Here is a 20549-nt window from a genome sequence, read left to right on the forward strand (position 1 = left end):
GCCAGCGGGTCCAGCACAGGATCAGTAATGAGCTTCAGGTGGGCCAGGACAAAGCGCTCCAGGACCTTCATGACCACAGAGGTCAGGGCGACAGGTCTGTAGTCATTAAGGCCCGTGACCTTGGCCTTCTTGGGGACGGGGATGATGGTTGAGGCCTTGAAGCATGCTCTTAGAGCGTTGTCTCTAATGTTGTCTAGCTACTGATAGCTCCTGATATCAGTTTGGTGCTGGGCTGGCTAACTGACGTGAGCTAACGTTAGCTGCTGCTAGCCACAATGCTATACTGTTATAATGGCATATTCCATTCATGTTAGCATGTAGCTAACAACATCAGCAATCTTTTTTTAGACTAAACTATCCGCTCTTGGTGGTCACTTGTGTTGATGTTAGTTTTGTTTCATCAACAAATCATCAACAAATGAGGCAGAACACACAGTGAATGTATCCGTTTTTGTTTATTGCACTTTATTTCTTGCTGAAAAATAATGCTTCATTGGCTAAAATGGCTCGCGGAGGCATTTAAAGATGGTGGCTTTTGAGATTTTGAACAGGATGTGGAGTGTCCTCATTCAAGTTCTGATTGGTTGAAAATTGCCTTCATGTTCGCACACCTACTGCCACCTACTGCTTTGGCAGTGTACTACATCACTGTGCTCAGGAGGCAAAACGAATGTCTAACTCGGCTGCCGCTACGTTGCGACCTGGAAAAGCGAAACTCATCTTCAAAACGAAACGAAAACATCAGTCAGTCTAACCCGGCCGCAGCCTAATTCATTAGAAGGTATTCAAAGCCAGAAAAACTAAGATTAGGGACAGGAGATAGGATTAGTATTTTGACTGGGTTCTGAGTGGACAGGAAGAATAGGGGAAAATCATTGATTAAGCCAATCATTTTTGATTAGGGGGAAAATAGGAGGGATTACATTGCTAGTATATAACATTGATGCAGAGAGAAATGCTCTCAAGATTCAAGAGGTTTCTCTTGAGAGAGTTTCTCTCTCTGCTCCCTGCTCGATTTGACTGACGGCTGAAGACATTTTGTGTGAAGATTTGATCTAGGTGTGAGTTTAGCCGAGAAGGACAATCCTGAAGTCAAACGGGACTTCACTTTTGTGAACTGACCTTCATTTTGAAATAAAGAAGCGTTGTAATTAAATTAAGCTTATTAATTAAGTATCCAGATTAACCTACAGCGGTAATTCACATAACACCTGGACCATCCTCGACTTCAAGAATACACAACAATGTCTCCTTCATCATTGGTGGGCGTGTACCTTGGTGGTGTCAGTCAGTCATGGAATCCTTGCTATGTCTTTACCGTGCCCAAACCACATTCCAGGCTGTGTTGGTGAGCTAGTAGAACAGACGTGGCCAGCTATCGAACGAAATGGAAAGAAAAACAAGATCTACAGGAAAACAAAATAATACTTTCTAACTGTGACTATCCTAATCTGACCTACTCTGACCAGCAGGTCATGTCGCTGGTAGCCTAAAGGCCTGTTTCCGACTAGTGATGCACCGATGTGAAAATCGTGGCCGATACCGATATTAATATTGCTGTTCTGGCCGATACCGATATTTACCAATGTCGATATCTCTGTATAGAAAACACCTTTTTATGATAATCGAATAAAGAGCTATTTTCCAAAACTTTTTAATTTATTTTCAGAAACGACTGATATTTTGAAACAATTTAACACTTTGGGTGCCGGGAACCGTCTTTAGACGTCTTTGCTGGCCATGCTAAAGTTGCCGGAGGACGCGTTACGTCGTCCTTATATCAATATTTCAAAAATCTGCGATCGGATTCATATGTCCCCTCCGCTGGCCTGAGATCCACCAGCAGGACCCACTGAGCTCTCTGGCGGTTCAGGAGCGCCATCTGGTGGCCGATCGGCGCAATCGCCAAACAGGATGTGCCATAGAGGTTGTGCTAGACGTCCGTAGTACTTCCGGGCGCTCGCTATAGGTCATGGGACTCTGGCTCGTCACGCTACACAGTGATCGATTGGCAATAACTCGATAAACAACATGATTTGGACGTATATACCATTATACAAGCTGGAGATGGACCGGGTAAAAATATATCCCATAATGATAAGATTTCTACTCTACGATGATCGCCCAACGGCGCGCAGAGACTGGGGTGAGTTTCAGCGTGTAACGTTACCGTCTTCTTCGATACTAACTGCTATTATCAACATTTGACCCACATTAGATGATTGGTATAACGCTGCCCACGGAATTATAAACGCCCCCTCGCCCATCCGGTCAACATCAGATGACGTGTAGTAACTTCTAGAAGTACGTCTAGTTGGAATTTTTTATATCGCGCTGATTGCCATCAAACTGTATTTCATCATCAATATAATGCATTTGGGGCTATATATCACGTTCTGGAGAAAGCTGCAGAAAGAGATGAAAACATACTTATACATTAGACCATACTTTACTATGAATATGTGAATGAAAAAGTTTAACGTTGCTACACAATGAACAATACATATAGGACTTTGAATGGGCCCTAATAATGGCAATGTAGCAATAGAATTTAAAAAGTTATAGCCCTGCAAAGAAGGGGACTTTCTCCATAGACAAATAGCGCTGGCAATCTATGGTATATCATGAATTTAACCTTAGGCAGCCAAAGTGACCAAAACATGTTAAATAAAAATAAATATTTTTAACCGTCTGTAGTGTGGTAGTGAACGTTTAACCTTCTGTAGTGTGGTAGTGAAAGGTTAACCTTCTGTAGTGCGGTAGTGAAAGGTTAACCTGCTGTAGTGTGGTAGTGAAAGGTTAACCTTCTGTAGTGTGGTAGTGAAAGGTTAACCTTCTGTAGTGTGGTAGTGAAAGGTTAACCTTCTGTAGTGTGGTAGTGAAAGGTTAACCTTCTGTAGTGTGGTAGTGAAAGGTTAACCTTCTGTAGTGTGGTAGTGAAAGGTTAACCGTCTGTAGTGTGGTAGTGAAATGGTTAACATTCTGTAGTGTGGTAGTGAAAGGTTAACCTTCTGTAGTGCGGTAGTGAAAGGTTAACCTTATGTAGTGCGGTAGTGAAAGGTTAACCTTCTGTAGTGCGGTAGTGAAAGGTTAACCTTCTGTAGTGTGGTAGTGAAAGGTTAACCTTCTGTAGTGTGGTAGTGAAAGGTTAACCTTCTGTAGTGTGGTAGTGAAAGGGTTGACATAATGAGCAGACATAGTAGTGGAGCTCACCCCGTGTACTTCACGCTTGCCGTCTCGCTGAAATGTCAGTTAGTTTGTTGTTGTTTTTCCTCCGGTACTGCAGCCTCCATGTTTTCCACATGCCCCCCTGTTCATGGTTAATGTTAGTGGTGGGGAGATTTTGTATGTTTACTGTAGTCTACCACAACCATATAACTCTTTTTATCAAACCAAACCGCAACGTGTTTTGTAATCGTTGTTGAACTTGTGTGAATGTGTGTCTCGCGTGTCATCAGAAGATGATGTCACTGGCAGGACATGGTGCACTCTCCCTCTCTCCCTCTCTTTCTCCCTCTCTCTCTATCTCCCTCTATCTCCCTCTCTCCCTCTCGTCTCAGGACAGGGCAGTAGTCAGTGCATTCAGTAAGACACAGCTGCCCTGCCACACACTTAACGCATATTCACCCGCCACAATGTAATATATAGGTTTTTTTACCAGCCACAATGGCCGGTCAAGATCTATATTTGTCGGCCAATTGAAATTCTGGACAGCCATTGGCCCGGTATCTACCGGCTAAGGGAAACCCTGGTTCCATCATGTTATGTTACCTAAATGGTAAATGGCTGCATTTATATAGAGCTTTAGCCTTTTATCCAAAGCGCTTTACAATTTGTTCCTCACATTTTACCCAGTCACTCAACACATTCACACACCGATGGCGGAGGCGACCATGCGAGGTGCTGACCTGCACATCGGGAGCAATTAGGGGTTAAGTGTCTTGCTCAAGGACACTTCCACACGCTGCCCGGGAGGAGCGGGAATCGAACCAGGAACCTCCGGATTACCAGACGACTGCTCTTACCTCCTGAGCCACTGTCTCACCTAACGGTGGCGACTACACGACCAGCCCCGTCGAGAGTAGGACACAGCCTAACTGCTGCCCATCTATTAGGCTTAGAGGGTCTGAGGGAGGCAGTATGCATGTGGTGCCAAGAGACTGAGACATGAGATCTGGGAGTGAGTTTGTGGCAGTTCGCGCTACATCTAGAAAACAATTGGCATAATTCTACTCCTCTTCTCCAAAGACTTCAAGGCCCCCCCCGTTTATCTACAATAAAACACAAGATACATACAGTGTGTGCCCTAAGGATAAGCGCTGAATGAAGTAACCCGCTCCCATTGCCAAAATAATGTCCAACATGCCTATAAACCTCCAAATACTGATGACGTTGATCAGGCTATAAATCCTCTGCATCCTACTTGACGCACTCCATCTTTCCATCTCCCCTGTTCTGTTTCTGCTGCCAAATCTGCATATCTAAGCTTTTTCCTTTCATAATTCTCTTCCACTGAATCCTCCCAGGGCACCGTCAATTCTATAAAGTCAACTATCCTCTGACCCGCAGTAGGGCTGCACGAGTCTCGCTAGAATGTGAATCACAATACATTCACAATGAAAATGTTTATTGCACTCTTTCTTAAACAGACAACATAACGTATATCAAAGTGCTTGACTTAAACATAACATATATCAAAGTGCTTGACTTAAACTTAAACATAACATATATCAAAGTGCTTGACTTAAACATAACATATCAAAGTGCTTGACTTAAACTTGAACATAACATATATCAAAGTGCTTGACCTAAACGTATCAAAGTGCTTGACTTCAACTTAAAAGTATCTTGTAAATATAAAAAATAACTAGAGTCTCATTTCCTCTCTTATTTTAGAACAATTAATCAAAGTGATCAACTTAAATGTTGCTATGAATAAACTTTGGTGTGGTTGCCTCAGCAGTAATGAATGTTCGGTTATGGCTTTAGAATGTTCACTTGGCTTTAGAATTTTCAGAGTGAAATAGAATGTTCACTTAGACTTAGGGCTTTAGAATGTTCAAAGTGAAAGGGAATATTCACCATGGGCTTTATAATTTTCAGAGTCAAAGGGAATATTCACCATGGGCTTTAGAATTTTCAGAGTGAAATAGAATGTTCACTTAGGGCTTTACAATGTCCATCTAGCGCTTTAGAATGTATTAGTGTAGTCTAATGTAGCCTGGGTTACTATAGTAACGGGGGCTGTGTACACATTGTGGGAACGGGGATGACAGCGGCAGTGAGCGCTGTGAGTGAGGAAGAGAGATGAGAGAACACTGATGGAGTTTATGTGATGTGAATGTTAAATGAATAGCGTGTTTGGCTTCACATCGTGTGATTGATATCGCAACTGGGATTGTTCTGAAGCAAATAAGTCGACGTGTGAATGCAGCAATATTTTGGTGGGGGAGAACATTTTATAATGGGAAAGAAAGCGTTTAGGTTTTCCGCACCTACTGCATGGAACAATCTCCAGTCCGATCTGAAAATCCAAAGCTTGGTAACACTGAATGTATTTAAGGCTATGGTGAAGCCTATTGTAACCACATTTTCTGTGTGCAAATGTTTTATTTGACCATTTTGTAACGTTACTTGTCTGCAGTAACTTTTCCTCCATACTGCACGGGTCCCTCCAGCTAATCGTCTTCTCTACACTTTCCCAGTTCATCCACTGTCCCTGCTTATAGCCTGGGCCACAGCCTTTGAACACCTCACTATTTCCTCTTGTCGACATAAGTCAGGCCCATAAATATCAATTTTCTTAATTCTGGCTCTGTACACCACCACAATAGATTTGAAAATGAAACGATCAACATGTGCATTGCCGCATACATGGAGCAAGAACAGAGAGACTCCGACTCAGCTTCTTCCCCCAGGCCATCAGAACATTGAACACTGATCGCTCCACACACAAGCACACATGCACACTGTCACACACACACACACACACACACACACACACACACACACACACACACACACACACACACACACACACACACACACACACACACACACACACACACACACACACACACACACACACACACACACACACACACACACACACACACACACACACACACACACACACACACACACACTACAAAAAAGGTCACTTTAAAAACACAACTGTATATTATTGTATATAATACTCATTACCTTTATTTCTTAAGCTTAGCATTGTATTTTATTTTTATTATGTCTATTCTATTTTATTATCTATTCTATTTTTTATTACTTGTATTTTTTGCACAATCGAGGCGGGCATGGCCACCTTCATTTCACTACATGTCTCGTGTATGTTGTATGTGACAAATAAAACTCCTGGATCTTGTGCCTTAAGTGCAGTGACTTCCAGCTTTAATTTGAGGGTATTTACATCCAAATCAGGTGAAGAGTGCAGGAATTACAACAATTTTGATATGTGCCCCCCCCCCCCCCCCTTTAAGGGACCAAGGCCAGGTGTGTGTTATTCCCTCATTATTTAATTTACGAGGAGCAAATAAAAGGTCTAGAGTTAATTTCAAGTGTGGTATTTGCATTTGGAATCTGTTGCTGTCAACTCTCAATCAGGGTTTCCGTTAGAAAAAATTGTTGCCGGTCTCCGTGACCTGCAAGATTTCAATCTACCGGACAAATGAGATTAATTCCGGTCATAGTTTATTGAGCTTTAAAACAATTGAATAAAGAATGTCATCCTCAAGGCATGTAGATTTATAATATTATTACTTAAAACTATAGGCTACTTTTGCGTATACAGTCATTAATATATTCCAAATAAAATAAGTCCCTCGATACTCCGTGCTGCTGCTGACTTGAAATAAAATAGACCGCGTATGTGGGCAGTCGGTCCGACACTAAACAGCAGTCTGTTATAATCACATTTTTATGAGCTAACGAATTCCGTTATATTGGACATTTGTATTAATTATATCAAGCGAAGAACTGAGAAATTTTGCAGAGAGACGGCAACATTATCGTGGGTTTGCGTGATGTATATATCCACCTCCCAACGACTTGGTGCTGGTCATAATGTCCGGTGAAAACAACTCCCTCCAAGCACAACTTGACCACCCGAACCGTACCAAAACAGGCCAAAATTAAATAGCCCATGCGACAAACGATTCATTACATTCGTTTCATCGTTGCTCCACCAAGCAGCCGGTCCAACAATGAAAGCTGTTATCAGCGCGAGCCGGCCGCAGTTAGTTTGCAAGAAGCATCCAGCTGCAGACCCGCAGAGCAGCTTTCCAGGTCTGGGGACCGCACTGTGCCAGCAAAGCTGGTGGGTTCTGTGGGTCTGCAGCTGCATGCCTTCCGCAAATCCAGCAGCAAGCTCTCGCTGAGCGAAGCAACGACAACAAACGCAATGATTGTTTCGTTCATCGCATAGGCCACCCAACTCCAGCCCATCCAAATACAATTCAAATAATCAAACTGTGCCCAGAGGGAACTATTTTCACCGGACACTATGACCGGAGAGATTAAATATGTCGGACTTCAACAGATTTTGCCGGCCAAATACCGGTAATTACCGGCTAACGGAAACGCTGCTCTCAATATGAGGTCCAAAGAGCTGTCATCATCATTAGACTGAAGAAAATCACAACAAACCCATCGGAGAGATGGCAAAAACATTACAGGTGATGGTGTACAGTGCCAAAATTAAAATTGTGTTTGTTGATGTCCAAAATATTTATGGACCCGACTGTACCGGCCATATAAATAAATGGTAATACATTCTGCATTGTCAATCAATCAAGCAAATGTATTTGTATAGCACATTTAAACATGACACTTGTCAACCAAAGTGCTTCACAGTGCAAAACAAAAAGTGCTCCTAAAGTATAAATAAACAGAAAATATAAACAACCAACAGGCAAACAAAGAAACGGAACAACACATCAAAACAAACGAGGCAAGAGTCAGAGTGAGTCAGGGAAGGCCAGGGAATATACTGGGTGAGTTTAGATTTAAAAGACTCGATGGAGGGGGCAGATTTGATGGACGTGTGGGGATGCTGTTCCAGAGGTCAGGGGCTGCGACAGCAAAAGCACGCCCCCCCCCCCCCCCCCCCCCCCTTGACTTGAAATTGGACCTAACGGGTAGTTAGGAGACCCTGATTTGTGATTGTTTTGTCTGTCATTCATACATAGGTCCCACAGTAAACCAACATCAGTGTTTCCCCTATATGCATTCAGTAGCGCCGCTGCTGAATTAGGACCGTCGCTGCTATGAACTAGACTATAAAAAAAAGAATTCTAAAAAGAAAAAAATACAAAACGTATACATTTTTTTTTTATCATTTCATTTGGGCTGTGGGGGGTGCTTAATGTAAAAGACTGACCTGAGGAAAAGGCTGCAGGGAGAAAGCACCGCAGTCTAGTCGATTTTGTGTTTTGAGCACAAAGTTCATCATAGATCTAGCCTCTTTATTTTGCTCTCAAAGTGCACCAGATTGATGCATTAAACTTTAAAATGTAAAAAGAAAAAATGCCCCCGGAACCCCCTAGAGGCACAGCTGAATTTTTTTTTTCAGGGGAAACACTGAACATTATGGAAAGAATATATGATTTTGGCAAGAATAGGCAGAGGCATGATTTTCGTACGGTTGCTAAACTTGCTGTTGAAATGACCTTTTTACTGTACTGTACATGGAAACCGGAAACTGATTCAGGAGCCGTATTTACAGGGAGCCTGAGCCTGCATGTGGCACACGGGCCAGCAGTTGTCCAACAAACACTCCCTAGAGACCTCTGCAGGCATCGTCGGAGAACTCTCCACCCACAAGTACACATGAACACACACACACACACACACACACACACACACACACACACACACACACACACACACAACAAACATGCTGCAATGGTTTTAAACAAAATGTCACTTTAAACAAAATGGAAAAGACACTTTAAAGGAATGAGGAATATAAAAGTCACTTTAAGGAAAGAACAGAGGTGGTTCTTGTATAGTATAGTTTAGATATAGTAAGTATAGCATAATGACGGAGTTAAAATTGTATATTGTATAGTAGTGTACATAGGGCTGGGCGATATAACGATAATTATCGCGATATATTTTGATAATCGATATAGAAAAAAATAAATATCTAATTTTTTTTTTTTTTTTTGTGACCTGCAACATGGCAGTTTTAAACCCAGACACGGTGGACAGACTTGCCTTTCTTGCCTGCAACTTAAAGTAATGGCTTTGCTTGTCCAAATGACAATACTGACCAAATTGAGATTTCCATTTATTTTGTTTGCTTTCTAATGTAAAATACAGTTTGAAACCGCAGAGCTAGTCTCCAGTCACGGTGCACAAGTGCGGTGGTTTGTCCACCAAAAAAGCGCCAAAAGATAGAAAAGAAACTAGCAGAGCCAGAACTGTTCAACTCCCCTGGAGCCACAGCCAGCAGAGAAGCCTGTTTACTTTCCCTTTCAAACCAGCTGCAGCCTGAGAACTGGACTGGAGTGTGATATGATATTGTTATCGCGATATAATTTTTTGCCATATCGCCCAGCCCTAAGTGTACATAGGAACCAGTGCCTTCTCAGGAATTTATCATGCACATCTTATGTCTTCTTATTTCCTGTTTTATTGCATGACCACCCGCATTTCACTGTATGCCCCGGTATGTATGTGACAAATAAACCTCTTGAATCTTGAGAGCCACACTTGCCCTGTGTGGTTATTTTATAACCAATAGACCTAGTACCTAGTGTTGCATACAGTACTACTGACAGCTGCACCGGGCCAAGGCAAGATGGATCGCACCGGCACAAAGAGAGACTCTGTTTGGCTCCAGCGCCGGCCACACAGTCAAACAGGAATTTTGTGTGTCTGTCTCTGTGCGTGCGTGTGTGTGCCTGTGTGTGCCTGTCTCTGTGTGTGTGCCTGTCTGTCTGTGCGTGTGTGTGTGTGTGTGTGCCTGTCTGTGTGTGTGTGTGTGTGCCTGTCTCTGTGTGTGTGCGCCTCTCTGTGTGTGTGCCTGTCTGTGTGTGCCTGTCTCTGTGCGTGTGTGTGTGAGTGCGTGTGCCTGTGTGTGTGAGTGTGTGTGTGCCTGTCTGTCTTTGTGTGTGTGTGCCTGTGTGTGTGTGCCCGTCTGTGCGTGTGTGTGTGCCTGTCTCTGTTCGTGTGTGTGCCTGTGTGTGTGTGTGCGTGCGTGAGCGTGTGTGCACCATATGTGGTGGGAGTGTGTTTGGTTGCCTTGCGCGACTGGCAGTAAAGAGGATGGAAGAATGGGTCTGCACTGCAGCAGCAGACTAGTGAAAGTGTGCGAGTGTGCGGTTGTGGTGTCGGAAACTGCAGCGGGGGAAACCTCTCCGTGCCGCTGCTGACCCGTGGAATATCCACCACTTAGGAAGAGGTCCAAAGTACAATCCTTAACCTTCTGTGTATTGTCGCAGGGAAAGGGTTAACCGCTTGGTAGTGCGGCAGTGAAAGGGTTAACCTTCGGTGTATTTGTCGCAGTGAAAGGGTTAACCGTTTGGTAGTGCCACAGTGAAGGGGCTAATGGGGCCCGCTGCTGTCTGCTGAGGCTCTCAGGCCGGAGGAAACTCTCGTCCCCCCAAATGGAGATTCCACATGGAGACTGGCGGCAGAGGGTTCGCACAATGTCCTTGAAAGTGCTTAAAGTGCTTGATTTTGTTTACACACACAAAAAAAGGCAAGGCCTGGCATTCCTTGAAAACGGCCAATTTTTTTTAAACAAGGTGCTTATTAAAAAGTCCTTGTTCAAATCAACCATTCGCAGTGAAAGTTTTGTTCATCCATGATACAATTGTTCTGAATCAAGAAATAGATTTTTTCCCTTTTTTTTGTAACTAATTGTCGGAAATTGGTTTTTTAAGCCATACATATTGGATCCGATTTTTTTTTAATATATATATTATATATATATATAAAAACAGCATTTAAAAGTGAATTGTATCGTTTTTAAATGCCCTTTAAAAAAATAAAAATAGTGCTTAGGAAAGTACTTGAAAGTTCTTGAATTTCATTTTGCAATGTCTGTGAGAACCCTGTGGTGGGGGCCGCGTTTCCCCTCTAGAGACAGCAGCTGTGATCAGTGTGTTCATCAGGGCTTGACATTAACACCCGCCAAATGTGGATAGAATTTGGCAGTGGCGTGTAACTCTGAACGTGTAACACTTTGGCAGGTAGACCGTGCAATGTCACCGTTTTAGAGTCTTAGTGAAGAGTCTCTTTCTCTCTCTCTCTCTCTCTCAGAACGCAGTGCGCGCTTACTTGCGTCGCATGTAATAAGAGTCTCTTTCTCTCTCTCTCGGAACGCAGTGCGCGCTTACTTGCGTCGCATGTAATAAGAGTCTCTTTCTCTCTCTCAGAACGCAGTGCGCGCTTACTTGCATCGCGCGTAATGAGAGTCTCTTTCTCTCTCGGAACGCAGTGCACGCTTACTTGCGTCACGCGTAATGAGGTCTCTCTCTCAAGAACGCAGTGCACGCTTACTTGCGTCGCGCGTAATGAGAGTCTCTCTCAAGAACGCAGTGCACGCTTACTTGCGTCGCGCGTAATGAGAGTCTCTCTCAAGAACGCAGTGCACGCTTACTTGCGTAATGAGAGTCTTTCTCTCTCTCGGAAGGCAGCACGCGCTTACTTGCGTCGCGTGTAATGAGTCTCTCTCTCTCTGTCTCAAGTAGCCAAACTTTACACGATAAAAACTAACTGGATATGTGGATAGAGAGAGAGTCTGTGTGTGTGTGTGTGTGTGTGTGTGATTTTTGGCTGGTGAAAATGCTGAGTGGCTAGTGACTTTGGAAAACCACTAGCCACAGTGGCTGGTGAGCCAAAAAGTTAATGTCAAGCCCTGGTGTTTATCCATCTGTATTCTCTGTGTTCACAGATGGTGAGTGAGAAGGTCGGAGGTGCTGAAGGAACTAAACTGGATGAGGAGTTCAGGGACCTGGAGAGGGTAAGTGCACATGTCTTATTATCTGTCCGTCTGTCAGGTCTGGTCCTGTCTCTTTTTTATCCACATATACATACCAACATGCATAAATCCAGGTATAAATTAGGGATGAGTTCAAATGTTCGAAGTCGTGCCAGTCTCCACATTAGATTTTCATGTCGGAGTCAAAATATATATAATTATATATATATATTTTTTTTGTAATACATTTATATTTAGAGGCAGCCTAATTTCCATAGCCTAATTGATCTAAAATATGCACATGCTACTGTTTCTGTTTGTTTATTAAAACCGATTGATGGGCCAATGCAATGCTGTTATTATTATAGGCTACGATGGTGAACGGTGTCATTTTGATTTATTGTCGGTCAGCTGAGCCGATCAACGCTCTGAAGGATTATCTGAAGTGCCTATTTATGTGCAATACCCTTTGATCATTTTAATTAGGGGTGCACCGATATATCGGTCGGGTATCGGTATCGGCCGATAAGCTCAAATTTGGCGATGGCAGTGGCCGATAAATATCCGTCAATTTGTCCACACGTTCAACAATCTGGTCCACACGTTCAAACTTTGAAAAAAGTTTCAGTCAAGCGACCTGCACAACCCAGCCCCCACACACACGCTACTGCATCAAAGTTACTTATGATTAACAAAGGCATTAGTTTTGTGGCATTAACGTTATAGTTACACGTTCAATAACATCAGCAAAGCATATTTACCCGACCATATAGCATTGTTGTTGGTCATTCATATCTCAGTTCCTTCCTTTGCTCAGAGAGCCTGTACTGAATTGTACCCATTCTTCTGCAATCTGTTAATAAAGTTTTCAATCAGACAAATGTATAGAAAAGCTTTTATTATAACATTTGTTGCAGTAAAATCATCATGCCTCGTTTGGTACTCCTGCGGTGCGCTGGTAGTCTCCTCGTGGGTGGCGGGGAGCTAACGTTATTAACTACGGTATGTTTGTTATTGATTCTCTTGTGTAAATCAATGGCGGACTTCCCGGAAGTAAAAAACGAATAAGCGCTTGCCGATTGGTGGTAAGAACAGCAGAGGAGGGTGCAAGCGGTGTGACGTAATTGGCAGAATCGACTGTCAATCAAAATAGTTCTGTTGCCGTCTACCTGCATTGCTTTGGTTGAGAGAGATAGTGCTCTCTTATTAAAACTCATAAACAAATCTTGAGCAAGACATGTTAGTCTGTTAGATTATGAAAGCCAGTGAGTAACTATTGTATGACTCAGACTTCAGCAATTATGACTCATGAGCATTATAAAATAAAAACACACATGGCATGGTGGAATACCATAAAGTACCTTAAGTAAGTAAAGAGGCCTATGTTCATATCGGTGAACACAATTTGTAACACAAAAAGAGACGTGTAGCCTATTTATTTATTTAATATTTTATTTATTTATTTTATTTGTTGCCATGCCTAAAATAATAGTCAAGCATAGGGCTAAAACATTTTCATAAACAATAATAGAATTTTTTGTTATATGGTTATAATAAAAGCTTTTCTATAAATTTGTCTAATTGATTGATTGAAAACTTTATTAACAGATTGCAGAATGGGTACAATACAGTACAGTGGACTGGAGGATGAAGACCAGAAAAAGACTTTCGGCTTTTTTACATAAGGGTCCTCTATTTTCAATTAATCAAAACATTTAGAGACATACAAATATACAGTAGTTTCATTAAAAAAAAAAAAATTATTAAAAAAAAAAAAAAGAATTTATAAATATATATACCGGTATATATTTTTTGCCACAAATATCGGTATCGGCCGATTGTGTTAGTTGAACTATCGGTATTGGCGGCAAATTTTCATATCGGTGCATCGCTAATTTTAATTATCCATTCTATTAAAAATAATAACTGAATTTAACGGAAACTGAAAATGTTGACTGAATTTAAACTGAAACAGAAAATAACTATTTCATGTTTTCTTTTTTTTTATTATTATAATTTTTATTATAATTAGGGATGTTCGATATTGGCTTTTTTACCGATATACCGATATTGTCCAACTCTTAATTTCCGATACCGATATCAACCGATACCGATATATGCAGGGTTCCCCCCCCCCCCCCCCCCCAAAAACGGAATAATTTCAAGTAATTAACATTACATATATCTTGTCGTGGAATTAACACAACATTATGCATACTTTGACAATAAATAAAATAATCATTTGTTCTTACATGCTTGCCTGGGTAAATAAAGCTTAAATAAATGTAAAAAAAAATAAAAAAAATTACAGATATAGATATTTTCCGATATTACATTTTAATGCCAATATCGGCCGATAATATCGGACATCCCTAATTATAATATTATTATATAAAAGTCATGCACATCCCTAGTATAAAGCGTTCTCCTCCTCCTCCTTTGTCCCGCCAGAGAGCAGATGTCACCAGCAAAGCGGTGTTGGAGGTCATCACCAAGACCTCCGAGTACCTCCAGCCCAACCCGGCCTCCAGGGCCAAGCTGACCATGTTCAACACTGTGTCCAAGATCCGCGGGCAGGTGAACAGCCCCGGCTACCCCCAGGCGGAGGGCCTCCTGGGGGAGTCCATGGCCAAGTACGGGCGGGAGATGGAAGACACCAACTTTGGTAAGACTTCGTCAGGGTTTTTCGAACGGATGTTCGAACCTTCATTTTTAATTAAAAAAAGAAGAATTCACTTTTTCTTTAAACATTTTTCTTTTATAAATATCCTCAAACTAAATCCTCAATTTGAATAAAGTGATTAATCTGATTAAATGAGTTTATTTTTTTTATTAAATCAACTTTCTTTAATGAATATAACTAATCAGTTTATTTTAATACTATAATATTAGTGTAGCCTAATCTTTATCTGCAACTGTGAAGAAAAACCCCATTGGTTTAAACAGAATGAATAGACACATAAAAAAAGAAAAAGAAAATATATATATTTTCTTTATTAAAAATTAAAAATTCAAATGTTGATTTAGAATTCAAATGCCAACGTAACGGGGGCGGCTGGGTGGCGCAGCGGACATTGCGCTCGTCACCAATGCAAGAGACACCGGTATCGAATCCGGCTGTCAGCATTGCCTCCGGCTTGGGCCGGCCGTCATACTAACTCAATTGGCAGAGTTAGCGGGAGGGGAGTCGATGGGTGGTAGTCTGATCGTTGTAAACAGCGACTCCTACAGGTCGGTCAGGGCGCCTGCACAGCAAAGTCAGGAAATGGCGGGGGTAGTGTGAGCCTCCCACATGTTACACCTCGCCAATGAGAGTCCGCTCTGGCAGGTGAAAAGATGTGACTGGCTGCCTCGACATGTATCGGAGGGGACATGTGATGGGCTTCTATCCTCCCTACGACCGGCCAGTGGGGGGCACATGTGAGCAACGATCAGGACAGGGGAGTGAGAATTGGCACGAGAGGTAAATTGGGATGGGTGAAAAATCACAGAAAAAGGAGGAGAAAAAGTTGATAAAAAAAGAAAATGCCAACGTAAGGTTCGAACGTTTGGGCTCAGCCCTAGTGGGGGTGTTGTACGGGTGAGAGGAGAGGACGGTAGAGGAGCAGGCTGGAGGTCAAGGAGAGTAATGTGTGGGTGTTGTACGGGTGAGAGGAGAGGACGGTAGAGGAGCAGGCTGCAGGTCAAGGGGAGTAATGTGTGGGTGTTGTACGGGTGAGAGGAGAGGACGGTAGAGGAGCAGGCTGGAGGTCAAGGGGAGTAATGTGGGTGTTGTACGGGTGAGAGGAGAGGACGGTAGAGGAGCAGGCTGCAGGTCAAGGGGAGTAATGTGTGGGTGTTGTACGGGTGAGAGGAGAGGACGGTAGAGGAGCAGGCTGGAGGTCAAGGGGAGTAATGTGGGTGTTGTACGGGTGAGAGGAGAGGACGGTAGAGGAGCAGGCTGGAGGTCAAGGGGAGTAATGTGTGGGTGTTGTACGGGTGAGAGGAGAGGACGGTAGAGGAGCAGGCTGGAGGTCAAGGGGAGTAATGTGTGGGAGGTACGGGTGAGAGGAGGACGGTAGAGGAGCAGGCTGGAGGTCAAGGGGAGTAATGTGGGGGTGTTGTACGGGTGAGAGGAGAGGACGGTAGAGGAGCAGGCTGGAGGTCAAGGGGAGTAATGTGTGGGTGTTGTACGGGTGAGAGGAGAGGACGGTAGAGGAGCAGGCTGGAGGTCAAGGGGAGTAATGTGTGGGTGTTGTACGGGTGAGAGGAGAGGACGGTAGAGGAGCAGGCTGGAGGTCAAGGAGAGTAATGTGTGGGTGTTGTACGGGTGAGAGGAGAGGACGGTAGAGGAGCAGGCTGGAGGTCAAGGAGAGTAATGTGTGGGTGTTGTACGGGTGAGAGGAGAGGACGGTAGAGGAGCAGGCTGGAGGTCAAGGGGAGTAATGTGTGGGTGTTGTACGGGTGAGAGGACGACGGTAGAGGAGCAGGCTGGAGGTCAAGGGGAGTAATGTGTGGGTGTTGTACGGGTGAGAGGACGACGGTAGAGGAGCAGGTTTATTGTTTAAAAGGATCCCCATTAGCTGCCACCTAAGTCTCGAGCTAGTCTTCCTGGGGTCCACGGGTATAAAATATGTCTTTTGTTTTTGTTATTTTTTCTTTCTCTGTGATGCATTGTGTTTTTGTTCTGTCTCTTATCACTTGAATGGTTCTTGCTTTTTATTTTTATTTTTAATATTTTATTTCTGCTGTATGTAAAGCACTTTGTGAGTTCTCTCTGTGAAAAGTGCTATATAAATAAACTTTACTTTACTTACACACAGAAAGACAACACAAAACACAAAACAATACATGAGATACATATGACAATCACAATTCACTTAATTAACAATGATAATCTAAAAACAGTAAAACATTGTAGACATCTTTATAAACATCAGAATATTTTCAGAAAAGGTTATTACATTCATGAGTAAATATTTCATTATTATTACATTCCTACAGTAGGTATTTCCACTCCCAAATGTGAACAGTATTTGCTCACATATTTAAGTAGTGCATTCTTAGGTGGTACTTGAAAGACACTTTGGAGATGGAATGTAGAGATAAGACACTTTGGAGATGGAATGTAGAGATATTGCTCATAGAGAACGCTGTGCAAGTGTCCACGTGTCCTCTCTCTTTGTCTATATTCCTTCCCCAGGGTTCGCACAAGGTCCTTGAAGTGCTTAGAGTGCTTGATTTTTTACCCCAAAAAAAGTCGAGGCCTGGAATTCCTTGAACATTTTCTTTTAACAAGGTGCTTAACACTTTCAGTGCCAGCAGGGGGCGCACGATTTAGTGCTTGAGTGCCACCACCCACTTCAATGATGGCGCTCTCATATTTGCGAACGCATAAACTACATCTTAAATTATGGCTATGTGTCTAATCTGACCGTCGCTTATCAATGACTTGTTTGCAGTCAACATTGTCGAATTCAAAATCCCCCCTTCGCGTCCCCGGTTGTCCTCACACGCCGCGGCCGGGTCGTTGTCTCTCCCGCCGTGGGGATTTTGACTATGGGTGAATTCTGGGGGGGCTTGTGTAGTGATCGTAATAGTACATAATTCACCCACGGAACTATTGTTAGGAACATTCTAGAACATTAGTTCCGCCCGAACATTCTGGCACGTTTGTGATGATATCTTAGCAGAACAACTGCAACATTAGTACCGCCCGAACATTCTGGAATGTTGGTGATGTCATAGTAGAACATCGAACATTCTTATTTAAGCGGTGGCAGGTTCCAGTAACGTACTGTATCGTGTAGGTGTACTCAATAAATACTATTCACTCTGCCTCGAGCCACCGTCTCCGACTCCCATCTCTCGGCACTACAACGGATTGTTTTTTAATCGGTTCATTTCCGTTTTATACCATTTTGAAAAACGCATTTTTTTTTTTACGTTTCAGGAAAATATAAAGATTCTGTGATAAACGCCCTTTACTGGAATATTCTGGAATACACAAAAAACGTGTCATTTTTTGGCCTATTTATGAATCGTTTTCAAATAAATGCTAGATTATTAGTATATGTGTACTTATGCACGCTATAGAAGCGAGCTGAAAAATCTATTATCTCATTTCCTGATCAGCACACACACACACACACACACATAGGGCACACGTTGATATCTCTGTGAAAAAAGCTCTGATTATCCTAAGACTGGTCAAATAGATTCCTTACCTCAGATCAGATGTTCTCCAAAAAGATTATTCCAATTCCTGATCGCCATTCCAAATATCGATCGCGTTTATTGATCCAACGCTGGGTACTGGAAATATGTATTCCATGCTGTTCTGGGGCTCGGCAATGAATCCGATCGTCTCGGGTGACTTGTCTGAGAAGTAAAATGAGGAAGCAGGATTTTTCCCCCCCCATGCGTTTCATTCAATCCATTCCAAAGGGGTGCAGTACCACAGGGAGAGACGATAGGGGCCGGTATTTTCCCAATGGAGCTCAGAGAGAGTTTGCACCACTAACGTGAGGCTAGATTGATGAAATATGAATTCAAATCGCTAATACATTTAAAAAAAACGATCTATCGTCGTTGGCACTGAACAGTCGGCATGAACAAACGAGATATCTCGTCGTTGGCACTGAAAGTGTTAAAAGTCCTTGAAATTCAAATCAACCATTCGCACTGAAGTTTTGTTCATCCATGATAAAAACAATTCTGAATCAAGAAATATTTATATTTTTATTTAAAGTGTAACTAATTGTCAGAAATTGGTTTTAAGCCGTAAATATTGGATCCGATAATTTTTTCTATAAAAATAGCATTTAAAAGTGAATTGTATCCTTTTAAATGCCCTTAGACATGACAAATGGTGCTTGGAAAAGTATTTGAAAGTCCTTGAATTTCATTTTGCAATGTCTGTGGGAACCCTGCTTCCCGTATATTCCCGATGTGTGTTGTTGATGTGCTGTACATCGCCGTCTGTGTGTGTCCTGTGTGTGTCCTGTGTGTGTCCTGCAGGTGTAGCTCTGCTGGACGTGGGGGAGGCCATGAAGAGGTTAGCGGAGGTCAAGGACGCTCTGGACATCGACGTCAAGCAGAACTTTATAGACCCGCTGCAGGCTGTCGCCGACAAGGACATCAAAGATATCCAGGTAGAAGAACGGAAGAGTTTGTCTTTTTTATTTATAAAGATCCAATACAATGATGTTTTAATTGAGGCATAATTTGCTTATTGTGGACTGGTAATGTCACAAGTATAATATCTTTTCAGCTTCTCATCGGAGTTTGTTTGTTTTTGTTCATGTCTACACGTTAAAGTCCATGTACTGTGTTTGTCCATGTACTATAATTCAATGTCTGTAAAGTGCTTTGAGATACCTTATGTAAGGCGCTATATAAAATAAATGTATTATTATTATTATTATTCAGTATCATTGAAGTGTTTTAGTTCCAACCTCTCTGAGCACAGCCAACTATCTGCCTTCTGTTCACTAGAGACTATATATAGGGAGGTGTAGTCTGACGTCACTTTGGACCGCCCGCGAGGTCCACCCGTATAGGGATTTATCATTGGGAAAATGGATTATCGGCTATTGTAACAATTCTGCCTCAGTGCCTCATGAACATTGGCAAGCTTTCCATTTTTGCACAAAATTAGTTCCCTTCTATCACTAACATTATTGTTTAAGCATTTTTGGTTGAAAAAATAAAAATTACGATTAATTGCGAATATTTTCATGTTGAGCTATAGATTGTGGATGAATACGCACAGAAAGCTACACCATGCAAATGTGCATGCTTTATTTAAAAAGAAATTGTATCCACTTTTCTCCCCATTTTCTATTTTTTCTCCCATCCCAATTTCGTATTATCCAATTCTTCCCTCCCCTGTCTTGAAAATGTGGAATCCGGGTTTTTTTCCCCCATGCATTTCCATTGAGTCCAATCCAATGGGTGCAATACCATCCGGGAGACGATAGGGGGCGGTATTTGCCCTTTTCGAGCTCAGAGCCAGTCCCAATGATAACGTGAGGCTGGATTGATGAAAAATTAATGGATATTGCTAATAAAAGCACTCCACGCATGGCGGCCAACAGCGAGATTTCTCATCGTTGGCACTCAAAGTGTTAATGTCATTTCGTAATTTCAACATGGAATTAAGGAATATCAAAATAAAAGCACACGTTGTTGAACTTGATCATGCATATTTATTAGAACATTTTATTACAGCACTATGCTATCAATACACATTTATAAAATGAGGCATATTTAGCCAAAATATGTTGCCAGAACATTACCACCACATTAGTCAAACAAGGGACTAAACACGTTTCGCAATTATGCAACAACAATGTGGAACGCCCTACCCACAGCTGTAAAGGAATGTGAATCACTACCAGTGTTGTGCTAGTTACTGAAAAATAGTAACTCAGTTACTTTACTAGTTACTTCATTTCAAAGTAACTTCGTTACTGTACTAGTTACTTACACCCAAAAGTAATGAGTTACTGTGAAAAGTAACTATTTAGTTATTTAAAAAAAAAAGATTAAAAAAAAAGATTGCTCCCGAGTCCCATGCCCTATAGTACTCAAAATCGGTTGATCAACTTGACAGTTTCCATTC

At 42.2% G+C, this 20549-nt stretch overlaps 2 protein-coding genes and 1 pseudogene across 4 annotated transcripts in view; 2 read left to right on the top strand and 1 right to left on the bottom strand.

Annotated features, from left to right (window-relative positions):
• Positions 1-3589, top strand: part of LOC311227558 (nuclear receptor ROR-beta-like) — a 51050-nt pseudogene extending 47461 nt beyond the window's left edge. The window contains exon 8 of the transcript XR_014621042.1: positions 3561-3589. The product of XR_014621042.1 is annotated as a nuclear receptor ROR-beta-like (transcript). The remainder of the gene's footprint in view (positions 1-3560) is intronic.
• LOC311226401 (uncharacterized protein) overlaps positions 1-20549 on the bottom strand; it is a gene marked incomplete at its 5' end in the record, with an annotated part of 864333 nt that overhangs the window by 783520 nt on the left and 60264 nt on the right. The window lies entirely within an intron of this gene.
• LOC311227510 (endophilin-A2-like) overlaps positions 11918-20549 on the top strand; it is a gene marked incomplete at its 5' end in the record, with an annotated part of 32542 nt that continues 23910 nt past the window's right edge. For both annotated transcript variants that reach the window (XM_084313203.1, XM_084313204.1), the window contains 3 exons: positions 11918-11986; positions 14396-14609; positions 18944-19077. In XM_084313203.1, coding sequence (XP_084169329.1) covers positions 11918-11986; positions 14396-14609; positions 18944-19077 — 417 coding nt within the window. The remainder of the gene's footprint in view (positions 11987-14395; positions 14610-18943; positions 19078-20549) is intronic.

Source organism: Notolepis coatsorum (assembly GCF_963971535.1).
Source record: "Notolepis coatsorum genome assembly, chromosome: 4".
Taxonomy (NCBI): domain Eukaryota; kingdom Metazoa; phylum Chordata; class Actinopteri; order Aulopiformes; family Paralepididae; genus Notolepis; species Notolepis coatsorum.